The sequence below is a fragment of the Argiope bruennichi genome, chromosome 5 (assembly GCF_947563725.1).
Source record: "Argiope bruennichi chromosome 5, qqArgBrue1.1, whole genome shotgun sequence".
In the NCBI taxonomy this organism is placed as follows: domain Eukaryota; kingdom Metazoa; phylum Arthropoda; class Arachnida; order Araneae; family Araneidae; genus Argiope; species Argiope bruennichi.
Window position 1 is genome coordinate 45,375,173 of NC_079155.1, and position 14,739 is coordinate 45,389,911.

The 14,739-nt window shown below is 24.5% G+C and overlaps 1 protein-coding gene across 4 annotated transcripts in view; it reads right to left on the reverse strand.

Annotated features, from left to right (window-relative positions):
- Nucleotides 1-980: 980 nt before the first annotated feature.
- Nucleotides 981-14,739, reverse strand: part of LOC129969226 (UDP-glucose:glycoprotein glucosyltransferase 1-like) — a 51,722-nt gene continuing 37,963 nt past the window's right edge. For 3 of the 4 annotated variants that reach the window (XM_056083685.1, XM_056083684.1, XM_056083686.1), the window contains exons 32-43: nt 14,611-14,696; nt 10,287-10,346; nt 10,078-10,173; nt 8,712-8,796; nt 7,961-8,070; nt 7,586-7,658; nt 7,258-7,361; nt 6,248-6,304; nt 5,874-5,988; nt 3,672-3,788; nt 1,807-1,960; nt 981-1,067 (exon numbers count right to left, since the gene is read on the reverse strand). In XM_056083685.1, coding sequence (XP_055939660.1) covers nt 1,048-1,067; nt 1,807-1,960; nt 3,672-3,788; nt 5,874-5,988; nt 6,248-6,304; nt 7,258-7,361; nt 7,586-7,658; nt 7,961-8,070; nt 8,712-8,796; nt 10,078-10,173; nt 10,287-10,346; nt 14,611-14,696 — 1,077 coding nt within the window. In that variant the 3' untranslated portion in view covers nt 981-1,047. The remainder of the gene's footprint in view (nt 1,068-1,806; nt 1,961-3,671; nt 3,789-5,873; nt 5,989-6,247; nt 6,305-7,257; nt 7,362-7,585; nt 7,659-7,960; nt 8,071-8,711; nt 8,797-10,077; nt 10,174-10,286; nt 10,347-14,610; nt 14,697-14,739) is intronic. The other variant, XM_056083687.1, reaches the window with a different exon arrangement.

Below are 14,739 nucleotides of genomic sequence, written 5' to 3' on the forward strand. Positions count from 1 at the left end.
TGATTCACATCACTTAGATCATAAAAAAATAACAATTTATGTTATAAATAGAATTGCCTATCATCTGTTGGTGGATGAATGAATGAATGAAGCCTTGGCTTACTTCACATCATCTGTTAATAATTTGATATATGATTCCTGGGCCTAAGTTTTGAAATGACTTATGCCACTATACCTTTAACCCAATCAATTAATTCAAACTTCGTAATTATAAATTTATTAAATGATCAAAATGTAAAAATAAGCAAAACAAAGCAATGCATCAAGGGGTAAGTTAAAAAAGAAAGATTTTGATTTAATACTCTGAAAGAAAAAAATTCTGAAATGTGCAAAAACAACAAATACTCTAAAAAACTAATATGACCTATGCTTGGGAATAACAGGTTAAAGAATATTTGGAAAAACACAAAGAGGATATAACTTGTCACATTCAACTTAGAAGAAATATAATGTAAACATGCCTTTTGATTAAGTTTTCATATTGTGCAGTACATTAAGTAGTCAATCTATGAGAGCAGATATGAAAATATATTGTTTTGATATTAATTTTTTTCATACAACTGTTTATAAATCATAATGTAATTATTTATATAAATCAATCAAAGCAAGTTTTTAAAAAAAAAGCAGTTGATGGTTAGAATTTGGACAAGAGGAAAAAAAAAGTGATCCTTGAAAAGCAAGAGAATTCAATACAGCAGATGAAAATGGATTAGCAATAATATGGCATAAAATACTCAGTAAGAAAATTTTTTATATTTCAAACAAGCAAGATATGACTTTTACATTCAATATACTAGATTATAGAAAAAAATTCATGTAAAGAAAAAAAAATTCATATATTTTCAAATAGATAACCATTTATAGCCTTAAAAAAGTTTTAAAAAACTGACATGATTATACTTAAGGAAATAAATATGCCAAATGAAGAATAATCTTGATCTGTAATCATATATAAAACAGAAAAAAAATAAACGCACAAATTTAGGTTTAATTAAAAAATTTATTCCTAATATCACTGAAGTACAAAATGCCTTATCAACTCTTTTATCATAACTCATCATGGGCATCTGAAAAGGAAATGAAAAAAAGTTAGCTTAAAACTATAATTTCACATGCAAAAAATCAAATCACAATTAAACTTTCATTTAAATAAATTTTTAAAAAATGCAGAAAAAATCCATTTAGAATAATAAAAATGTAATTGCTATAACTATACAGTCTCACAAAAATAAGAATCCTATATTATATATTATATATATAAAATAAATAAATAAATAAGAGCAACCCAGTGAACTAAGTTTACAAAGGAATGCTACAGTAATCAAATTTACAGATTAAAAATGGTTCATATTTTGTTTTATATTAGAACAGGCCAAAAATAAAATATGGAAGCAAATATTCTAATTTTAAAATCTTTCTTCGTAATTTGCTATATTTCCATAAGTTCTCTTTGCTTTAAATAGGAACAAAGTATGTAAAATGTTGTTTCACTTTAATGCAGTATAATTTGCAAGTTTCAAACATAAAGCCAGCAGACCCTCTAAATTTTTAGAACTGTTTAAATTACAGAACAAATATATATATATATATATATATATATATATATATATATATATATATATATTACAGAAGTATTATTCAGTTACATTATCATATATTTTTAGCAATTCATTATTATTATTCAAATGATTTTAAAACAAAGTTTATTTTTTGAAATAACTTCCTATTTAAAAACACAATGCATTTATAAAAGAGAATATAATGATGTAATGAAAGTTACATTATATAAAGATATAAAATCTATACCTGTATCTTTGTTCTGTTTTTCTGCTTGTTCTATCGTTTTATTGTTTTCATATTCCTTAATCAATTGTTTAATCTCAGCATCGTAATCTTTCCATTCAGGAATAATTCTCATGGCACTTGCTAATTTCGATTCTTTTGTTTTAGGATTGTTACACTATCAGAAATAAGACAAAAGTTGGTTAATATTTTTTTTTAATTATTGCTAAAAAAGTTAATGATAAAAAAAACTGAATATTTTTTGATGTTATGATAAAATTTATTTAAGTAAATCTTTAAGTTTTTATAAGAAAATCAGATTCAAATATTTAAAATAAATAATACTGATTAGGTATAGTAAATATAATAATATTGATTTACAAAAAGGAACAGTAATACTGATTTACAGAATATATATATATATATATATATATATATATATATATATATATATATATATATAAACAATTGCAAGTCACATTCATTTATAAGATTTTACTGCTGTTACTATTGTTGTTGTTTATGCTGAAATTAAAATTATATAATTAATTTAAAAGAAGAAAAGGTAAAATAATAATAATAACTGAAACAAATAATCAGCTATAATTAGTTTCTATAGAAAGAATGAAATTAAAACTTTTTTTAAAAACAGGTTAGTCAACTTTAAATTATCTGGAACAAAAATTATCTTAAAAAATATAAACAATATTAAACACTTGTAACACATTTCTCAGAATTTTCAGTCATGAAACTAAAATCAACAAAAGCTTACAAAAATTTAACACTACAACTAAATATAGAGATATTTTACAATTAAATCAACATATAAGTATATAGAGCTAATGAAAGATTTTTTTCTTTCAGTAAACTGTAATAAAAAAGAATAAACATGCAATTAATATAAATAAGTGAAGATATTTTTGAAGATTGCAATTGTTCTAAAAACATCAATACACTTTTTATTGTAGTTTAAAAATATCTCTTTTTTAATTGATGAAAAGATAAATGATTAGATCAATATTTTTGATAATTTAGAAAGGCTCTAGTTTATGAACATAATTAGAATGATACATAGATCTAACAAACATCAAATTATAGAAACTGAATGTCAAATTATTGGACAGATTTTGTAAATTTCAAAATGGGTAATACCTATATTTAAGAATTCAGCAAATTAGGAATTGGTGACTCAATATTTTAAAAAAGCAACACAGCTCATATGGGCAAATACTCAAGTTTCAAAAGTGAAAATAATCAAATTTTGAAAGGCATTGATAAACGAAATGAAAGGCATTGATAAATACAAATATACTACAGTTACAGAATTCCTTATGCAATTCATTCTTATCAAATAAAATTTTTAAATGAGCAAAATTAAAAGCCAGTAATGAAATTATATTGGAAACTAATTTGTAAAATTTGGTAAAGAATAATAAGGATGGCCCAGAATTAGAGAGATGGATAAAAATTCAATAGTACCAACCAAACTACTTAAAATAAAACTGTATATAATAATTAATTAAATGATGGAACAGGAATTTGGCAAGAGGGATAGAATATAAAAATTCAGTAGTATCAACCAAATTACTTAAAATGAATTGTAATTATTCTAAGTTAAGGAATAACTCTCAATATTTAATAAAACAAACCTGTAACTGAAATGTGAAATGCAGTAATTAATTTAATAATGGCACAGGATTTTGATAACAAGGATATATTAAATTATCAGAAATAAAGATGATACGTCTTTAAAATTATAATTATGTCATTTAAATGTATGAGCTTCACTCTAAATGAAGTTTAACAACACCTACTATACATTAAAAGCAAATGTTCCACAATCAAAAGTTTCCAAATAAAAAAAATCAATAAAGCATTTACAAACTTACTAAATCGATTGTTTTTGCATATTTTTTTGAATCATCAGAACACCATGTTTCACACCACAACCATTCTTGAGGCAGGGAGAAAATGCTTACTTGATGAATCATATTATTTGGTAAATCCTGAAACCATTTTACATAATTAAAATACATAGAAGATGATTTCAAACATAAAATACAAATATTTTTTTAAAAAAAATAATTGTTTTATTTTTGGAAAAAATATATAATTTTGATTTATAGTGTTACTTAGAAAAATTGAATAAAAATATTAAATGCTTAGAAAAACTATAATAATTCAAAATAAAAAGAAATCATACTGAATATAAATATAAAATGATATAGATTAAGATATGAATTGAGACTGATTTTTTTTTTTTTTTTTTAACAATTTACTCAAAACACAATAAGCAATCATAATAAGCAAGTAAATGAAAAGTCAGGCTATTCATTGCTAAAAATTCCTGTTAATCTTAAATCACTGCAGGAAGAACTTGCTTAAATACAAATCTGAATTATGCATCATAATTCTTAAACTAGCAGGAGTGGTGTTCCCCCAAAACTTTCTAACATACTGTCTTATAAATTTATCATGCCAGAGAACGCCTTGCATGGCACTGGCTAACAATAGTTATGAAATATAAACTTCTGGCATGAATTTATTACTTTCATTCCTGTCTTTCTTAGCGAGTCATTTGGCTGTTAATTCCTGGCATGCCATTAATAATATCCGAAAATCAAATTTGTGCTCTAGATGCTTTTCTCCCACCCGACTGAAAGAAAAATTTGAAGCAAAACTAGACTTGTAATTACAAAATCCCAAACCAAATTTCATGCATTTAAATAATCTCTTTTTTGAGTTATCATGTTTATATATTTCTAAAAGTACAAACCGGCAGGCAATCAAACCACTTGTTGGATTTGGTTCAAAAGTTGATAAGACTATAAATTTTAATTCTGTGTGCCGAATTTTATCAACCAGATCTCTTTATCTCGTAATTATCATGTTTTTGAAAGCACAGTCTGAAAGATAATCAACATCTTGTTAAGCATGCAGATTATAGATGTTAATTCGGTGCAACACATTTTTTTCTATCTAGAACTCTTTGTTTTGTAGCTATCGCTTTAAGGTAAGTCGAAGAGCGGACCAACAACCTCCACTGGACAGAATTTGCTCAAAATTTGACAAAAATCTACAAATTTGGTATAATGAACATATATTGAATTTCATCTATCTACCTCAAAGCGTTTTACAGCTATCTTTGTCACAAACAGGCGGACATTCTTCGAAGATGGAACTCAGAAAGAATGAAACTCAAGAAGGTCTTAAAGGTTAAGTGTCCTCAAAATCCCGAATTCAAATTTTTTTGATAATTACTATACTTTCTCTACACTATATATATCAGAAAACAAAAAGGATAGCCTTACTATGTAAAACATCCAAAATTGAGGTGCATTTTAAAGTTGATCATGAACTCAATATTACAATAAATGTTTTTGATTTGCATGGTGGTAGAGAATATAAATAATAAATTGGACCAAATTAATAACTGAAACTTTTACATTAAAAAAGAACCAAATAAATATTTCTAAAGTCTAAAAGTAAAAAAATATAAAAATGCAAAAGTAAAGAAAACTTTGTAATGATATTTTCAAAAAAATATTTTACAATGAATCACTGAAGTGCAATTAAACATACCGCCTTCCATGCAGATAAGATCAAAACGAAATAGTCACACAGTTAACTTTCTTATTAACTAAGTCAAATTCATGAATTTCAAAATAAAAATGGTTTTTTTTTTCTGATTTATAATCCAATTCTGAATATTAAATGAATTTATCTTTAATATAAATAATAGGACAATCAGATATAAGGATTCAACCAAAACTTTTAGATGAAAAGTAATTTATCACAAGCATACCTAGTTCAGATCTTAATATTTAGGAGTACCAACAATAATCAGTTTTTGTAATTCATTAATGAATTCTGACTTTTCGGAAAATATCTTTAAAAATAGAGAAAAAAATAATTTATTAAATTAAGAGACATTTTTTCATTATAAGATATGTATTTACAAATGTAATCTCTAGAAGAAAAATGGCAATAAAACAGGAATAATTACAGCAACAACAAAAAAATAATAATAATCCACAGAAGATATATTATAAGCATTAAATGTCAGTAAAAATTCAACATATTTAAGGTACCTGATCTAAATTGGAAAGACTGTTTGGATCTTGACTCAATCCTTGATACTGTCCTCGAAGACGATCACCAGCAGCTATTCTTCTAAACTTTTTCAAATCAACAACATAGAGTGCACTAAAAGAGTCATTTCAAAAATTACTGTTATGGTATATCCTAAAATACTTTAAAAAATATAAATGAGAAGAAATTGAAATAAATATTTTCAATTGGGATGAAATACAAAATTTAAAATTTGAAATGTATAAAAAATAATTTAAAAAATTATTTTCTAAGAAAGAAACATAGCAGTACTTTTCAACACAATTTTATATATAATTTTACAGAGGAAGTATAATGATCATAATTTGATCTTTTAATGCTCAAATGAACAAACCTAATATGATATTTTCTTGATCCTAAATGTGAGGCCCAATAACCTGATCTCCAAAACCTAAAAGGAAAATAATAATCATAATTGAAATAATAATATAGAGAATCAGCAAAATATATTTTCTGTATATTTATTATGTGCATATATACACTTAGTAAATATTTATAATGTATATTCTTAGGTATATTTCTAAATTTTACTTAGTATACTGTGACTTATCAAGTGCACCATCTAAAAAAGCTTAAAATTATCCATTACAATAAGGTCAAATATATCTAAATCCTAATTTCATATTTAAAGCAGGTGCTCATTCAAATCTGATGTATCAAAGAAAATTAAACAAAATATATCTTTTCAATAATAAAATAAAGGAATTAAATCTTAGTTGACAATTTATCAACAAGAAAAAAACAACATTTCTAACTCAGTAGAGTTCAATAAATAGAAAAGAATAAGAAAAAGGGAAGAGATTCAGAAAATATCTTTATTATCATTTTATTTAATAAGAAATGGTAATGGTCAATTAATTAAAAACATTTAAAATGTTTCTTATTTCTTTGATAGCATTATTTTATCTTATGAAACCATTCTTTTTATGTTACTTCTTTTCAGCTATTATTTTTGTGATCATCTTTCTGATTTTAAAGAATACTATTTATATAAAAATGTATGAATTAATTTCCTTTAACATTAATCTTCCAAACATTCAACTCATTAACTAATACTAACATAAAATATACCAAAAGTGTTGATTTAATAAATATCCTATGTTAGAAATTTATCTTCAAAAATTCACTGTATTTTTAAATAATTACAACTAATTTTTAAAGACAATTAAAATATGAAAAGATAAATTCCTTAACGATTAACTTCGGCACAATAACAATGTGCCAAATGTGCTCAATCTTATTTATCCATTAATGTTATGCAAATGCAGCAAAAAGTTTCTAAAACAAACATAATTTCTTTAAAACGATTCTGTTTTAGTACTTTTAAATAGCAAATTGAAGTACCTGTAGCCATCCATATCCCTGCGACTATCACAGAAGGGTGTGTACCCATAAGGAGCACCCATCAAATCAAGATCAACTAATTCTTTCATGTCTGTTCTAACAACCTACATTCAGAATGCATGAGAATAATTTATAAACAATTAATATCAATACACATTTTTGAAAATAAGTATTTTTATAATCTGTGACATAATATATAAGATATAAATTCATGAAAAGACTATAAATTGAAAAAAATAAAGCAAATTATAAGTATTTTTAGCTGAATTGTAAAATTAAAATTGTGAAATATTTTACTTCTATAATTTATAACAACAATAATACAAACCTGATCTGCATCAACAAATATAATTTTTTTAACATCAAGAGGGAACAGCACGTCAAGGAACAAAATTTTGTACCTAAGTGTGGGAAAAAAATTTAAAAATTCCACACTTAAAAAAAATTTAAGAATTTTACTTTTTTAAGACAAAATTCAAAAACACATTAGTGAAGCAAAAAAATAGGAATAATAATAGGAATTTATAAATTAATATTGCAAGGAAGAAAATTTTTTTTAAAATATTAAATTTCTAATGAAGAATTTTTTACAGAAATGAACAGGATGAATTTTAAAAAGAAACTCTAACCAAATATAATATTTAGTTGAAATAATAAAATTCTTAAAAAAGGAATTTAAAAATAACATAAGCAAATAACTTACCCCCAAATGATTCTTTGTTTTTCACTTTGTTGGTTTAACCATCTGGGCCATTTATATTGTACTAACTCATATTCAAAACCATACTTTTGAGCCATATATGGAAGAAAATCCTTTAAAATGGAAGAAATGGCATAAACAAAACAAAAAAAAACCAAAAACAGCAACTGAATTTTCAAATGCCTCACAAGAAATGAAAGAAATAATTGTTAATAAACGAATAATGTTACTTGTTAACTTAATTACTTAAATGAGTTATATAAATTACTTGTTTTTATTTCTTTTTTTTAAACTTTTGCTTTTTTTTTAAAAATATTTTTAAAATTTTGAATAATTTTTTTTATATCTTCAAAATTTATATGATCAAAATCTTATCATCAATACTTATCAATATGTTTACAATACTAAAAAGCTCAATTTCATAAATGTAGTTAATTGTAAATTTGTATCTGACTGTAATATTAATAAATAATTAATAACCATTAGATTTATTTAAGAAAAACAAACTTTTTTTTTTTTTTTTTTTTTTTTTTTTTTGGAAATGCTATGGAAAAAATTAGTTTCAAGAAAACATAAGAGAGCCATATTAATGACAGATAAATTTTTTTTCCTGTAATAAAATATATCAATAAATTTAGTAATTATTCATATTATTAATTACAAATATTCAATAACAATTTCTAATAAAATAAAAAAACTTTCATTTAACCTTTTTGTACTAAAAACTAACTCTTTTGCACAATATAATACTCACTTTAAATGTTGGAGAAAGGAAATTTTTGAGAAACCAAAATTTCACTGGAGTTTTGGTATTTTTTAAAACACTTAACATCATTATCCTGAAAAATAAAATATTTTTCAAAATAATTTAATTCAAAAGCATTTATGGGAAAAATATTTTTTAAAAAAACATATTAAAATAGATTTAGAGGTGGAAAATATAATTTTTAATTTCATGCCTAATTAATTAAAAAATAATTAAAGAAATAATAGTTTTCAAAGTAATTCAGCAAATATTTAGACCAAAATGGCAAAACACATGTAGACCATACCTTAAAAATAAATCAAAGTTTATGACCAAAAAAGTTTTATAAATATTTGCATTGTATTGAACAAATGCAATTACAATCAATATGGTTTGTCCGCAATAAAAAAATTCTATGTGAGAAGACCAAATAGAATAATACTTGCAATGTATGTTTCTTTTATTTTGTTTTTTAATCATCTGAAATCTTGAATTTCGTGAATTTTATATTAGATTTAAGGCATAAATGATTATTAATTATTTATGAAAATAAATGCATATTAATAAAATAAGAAAAATGAAACATATTTACGAATGAAAGATATTTAAAATACACTGTACTGTACTCCCCCCCCCCTCCCAAAAAATATTTAAAATCTTAATACTTTCAATAAATTAATCTAAGTTTAAAAAGTTAAGTCAATATAACAACTTTTTACAAAATATGCTGCCTACTTACGAAAGTTCTCAAAATGGTTTATATAAAAATTTTCTAGTTTTAGATAAGATGTTTATTAAGGAAAAGGAGACTCAGATAAAATTCTTTAATTTCTAGACTAATTAGGAAGGAAAAAATGTGTTATAATTTAAAATAATAAAATATTCCTTAGTAATTGTAACCATATTAAAAATCTAACTGTTTTTTCGAAATTCATTGAGAAGAAAAAAAAAAAATAATAATAATATTTATTTTAACTCTGTATTAACAAAAAATTCCATCAAGAAGTTCTCCAATTAATTCAAAACAAATGAGTAAATACATTAATTCTGATGACAATTAATGCATTAATTCATTAAAATTAATACATTTTCATTTATATAATGAAAACCAAATATTTTATATAATTGTATATTACATATCATTTTTATAATAACGTAATTTGTATGATAGTTACTCAGAGTGCATATATTCCAAGATATTTTGCATACAAGTAACTTTAATTTCTTTTTCTAATAGTACCTTATAATACGAAATAAAAACTCTCATTTTATGAAAAATAAAAGAAATTAATACAGCCACAAAAACCTGGATATACAATTCATAAATGGAAATATTAAAAACAGAATTCATATATTGAGTAACGACGATCCTTACCTAAGAAGCCTTTCATATAGATGACCAGATGCAAGAGAAAATATATTTATTTTGTCATCACCTCCTTCTTTTTCATTTTTGTTGCCAGAGAAGGTACTAAAAAGAAAGTAAAAAAGCACATTTATAAATAATTTTTCATTACCTTCATATGATGTTATACAGGGAGTGTGTTAATTCAGCATGTTTACAAAGCAAAGCATTAGTGATACCTTTTTAATTCTCGCCATATTGATCTCCATTCCTCGACTATTCCACCAATGATAGGCATGCTGCTTGCAAAAACAGAAAAGGAAAAAAGGAAAACACAATTGTGTCACCAAAACAGACATGCATAATACCTAACTCTACATCATGCAATGCAACAAAAAATAGGGGTTCAATTTAAGTGGGTGATACAAATCAATGTCTGTCTTTTATTGTTATTCATAACGCACAATAGGTGGTTAATCCTTCAGACAATGTTTTTAATTTTTTCAATAAATTTTAAATGCGAGCTATGTACTTATACCTTTATAAAGCAAAACTGTGCCTGAACTGAGAAATCTAGAGTTGTAAAATTATGATTATCTATATTAAAGTGGCTACTGACTGTCACCTGAAACAGATTACTGTGATCCTAGTAGTTTTTGAAAAGAAGGTATTTTATTTTAAAAACAATTTAAGATATGCAAAAAAAAGGTAATAATGTATACATATTATAGCTTTTTTGTTCACTGATGTCACAAGTAAGGGGAAAAAAAAAAAAAAAACAGTGTTTTGAGAGAATTTTAATAAATAAGACAAGCATTTTAAAACGAAATATGTTCAATTGCATGTAATGAAAAAAATGTTCGTTGGTTGTTTCAAGTCAGTATTTAAAGCAATCTATGCATGAAACAATTTCACGGTTTTTAATTAAGTTATTGGGCTACACAAAGTATTAAATGTATATTAAATCAGAGTTACTCCACAATTTTGCAACAAACTTTTTTTGCTATCTAACACAATTTTCAGGTGAATTCTCTAATTTTAAACATTAATTGCACTATTCCTTATGGCTGATCTCAGATAATAGGGCATGACTTGCTTTTCTATAAAAATTGATGTTATTTCCACAACTCTAGCTTTCTTCATAAAAGCCTGACTTCACTTTATAAAAATGCAAGTTATATTGTATGTTCATTTACAAGGAGGGAAATGTTAGTTCTCATGCTCAAAACATTAATAAGCATTTTTTATTGAATTCCCACAAGCTGAAATAAATTCTAGAGATTCATAACATATGTTATGGTTTTCGTTTTTGCTGTTAGTCTAATTTAAAAAACAGCATGAAGGACAATAAAATATATAAGTTTATTGAAAATAAAGTTCTTGTATCAAATGGAAATGTTATCAGAATCTTTCTTTTAAATGGAAGCCTAAAATATTAAATCCTTGAATCTTACGCTGCCATGAAATTTGCAAATTAAACATAGCTAAATGTTAAGCATTAAAAATAAAAATCAATATCTTGATACATCAGCAATTTTTTGTCAATCAGAAAAAACTATAAATGATATATTTGTACATTAAATAAAGAGTTTCATGGCTTTCAGCAACATAAGCATGAATACAAACATTTAAAAATAAAATATTTCCTTCTAATTCGAAGATGTAATTCCATAGTTCAGTTAAGTTATCAAGTGTTTAATAATACATTATGATAAATAAAATTACACAAGTATACTAATTTTCAAGTTTTAAAAATTATCTTTGTCTTTCATAACAAAACAGCCATGCATAGAGTATGAATAAATAGACAATTTTGCAAATGCGTACATTATCTTCAATCATACATCTCTTTTCAATAATTATTTAATTTTTTTATACTAAAGACACCTTATGTAATAATGGAAACACACTTTAAATATGCAATACTTTTAAAACTTATTTCATTTGAAAATAATAAAAATAAAATATAATAATAATAATAACATAAACATAAATACCATAACATTACTTTATACCTTGCTAAAAGCAGAATGAATAGAAAATAAAATACCTTATATTGAACATATTTCTAGAGATTATAAAAAAAAGAATGAAAATTAGATAGAGGGCAGCAAATAGAAATTTGAAAAACAAAAATTAATATTCCAAACAATTGGGATGAAAATGCAATCTACTAAAAGGGAAGGGAATTCTCAGTTTGCTTTTATTTAACATGATGTTTTATTTTGTCAGACACATTAATACATTTAAATTTTAGTATCCATATAAATTCTTAAACAATCATATTGAATAAAATTAGAAATTTGCTTGTGCTCAGAAGTTTTGTTTTGAAATGTCTATTATAGTAAACATTCTGAAATATTAATAATAAATAAAAAATAAATAAAATAAAATAAATTTGCAAGCAGCTCCATACAATACAATATAAAGCATTAAACTTAAGTTCAATGCTTCATACAATATAACAGACTAATCAGTATATATTATTACATATAAAAGATTTAATTTCATTTTTATAAAGATTCATATAAACTTCTTAATATACAAAGTAGCAATCAACAGTAAAGAAAGGTGATTTTGAAGCAAGTACAAATTAATTACCAACTACTTTCAAATCAACATCAACTTCAGTTTTTTTCCCCCAATAAGAGTACATATCTAGAACTGTTAAATATACAAAACCTTAATAGTTTTTAAATGTATAATTAATTGAACATGGAATAAAAATTATGGAAACAAAAAATTAATTTGAAAAACAAATTACATCACAAAGACTTAAAGTGTCAAAATAAAAAAAAAAAAAAGGCTAAATTATCAATCATAACTCACAAAGCAAAAGAGTGCACTAAAGTGCATAACTTTGAATCTTGGTTCAGATGACCAGGACGATACCTCAGCAGACATTCGTCTTTCCAAACTCCCATACCACATCAAAGGGGAGAAGTCTGACTCTTTGTGTCCAATATGGTATGCACACATTGATACACATGACAAATCTTTAATAGAATCGGGTTTCAAACCTGAAGGATTTCATACCTGAGACCAAGACCTTACCAGTAGGACACTGCAGTCCAATTATTTATAAAAAAATAAAATCCTTAAATTTCTGTGAACTTTTATATTTTCCATTAAAATATATTTAAAACCATAAGAGACATCTACTAACCAATAGTATATTTGATAGTTCCATTTCACTAAAGATCATATTTATAAATCCAAATTAATGGACAAAATCAAATCTGTCATGTGTGAAATCAAAGCAGTCAATAAAAACTAAAAGAGTTTTAGAAGATTTGAAACAGGATATATTGACCCTTAAAATTGGGGAGGGGGGGCAAAGATATGCTCTAATTTCAGTAATCAAGAAGTATAAAAAGAGAAATGTATTGTAATTTCTCCTGTTTGATCTACTGAAGAATGAATGACTGTACTGTAATGCCTAAATATATGAGTCTAAGAATGATGACAATAGGAAAATGGAAAAACTTTTGCAGATCAAAACAATCCTGAAAGTCACAAGTATCACCTGAAGTAGAAGTCCAATTTTAGGTTATAGATTGCTTTGCTGGAAGACTTTCAAAAGCACCTCACCCACATATTTCAAATAAAGGAAAATATTCAGAAGCCAACAGTAAGCAGAATCATTGCAGTTACAGTAAATATATGAATCTAGGAATGATGATAATGGAAAAAAGGCAGAGCCTTTGCAGATCAAAGCAGGTTTGGAGATCTTAAGTACCACATGAATTTAGTTCTAGTATGTGGTTTAGGTTGCTTTGCTAAAAGATTTTCAGGTGTAACTGGTCTACATACGTTTCATATAAAGAAAAACATCCACCAGCCACAGTGAACAGTGTTGCAAAAGCACACATAAGTCAACTAATTTTTTAATAATGTTGGTTAAGAGCATAGACTGAAAATAGAATTCACAACTTTTCAATTGAACATAATCAAGCAAGGAAGTTATAAAATTCCTGAACTATATGACACATGAATCTTCACTGATGAGTTAAGAAAATTTAGTCAATAGAATCCCTAATACTTATGAAGTTTTTCTTTCAATTAATCATTATTAAGTGCTCTTTAAGGATTAATTTAATGCCAAATTTAGCTGAAGTCAGTAATGAAAATCATTGAGAGCATAGTTAAGTCATTACCAAGCATCACTGCATTAAATTTATTTTAAATATAACTTGATTTCTCTTTTTATTTCTTACAATACAATATTAGCATTTGGAATCCAAGTTTTTGGTAAAAATATTTATAGCAACATATCAAATTTTTTAAATAAATTATAATAAATTACAGAATATTTTTTTTATAAATTATAGAACAATAGATGGAATGGCAAATTAATAATTTCAAACAACTATTTTCATAAGTCTTCAAATAATTTAAATTACAAAATTAATTTTCTGCCAAAAATACTTCAGCATTCCAAATATCTCTTTTTTAATCATTTTTTACCTTTTGCTATAAAAGAATTATAAAGAGGAATACAAATGGATCAATGTAAATATATCAAATAAACTTGTGAAAGAATATTAGTTTAGAATTACCTACCTGGTAATACTATTCCAAATTCCACCATTTGAATCATTCTCATCATAAAGAAGTTCTTCGAATTGTTTTCCAGGTTTTTTAGATACCTGAAAAATTTGAAACAAATGTAATTAAGCACATAAAAGAGAA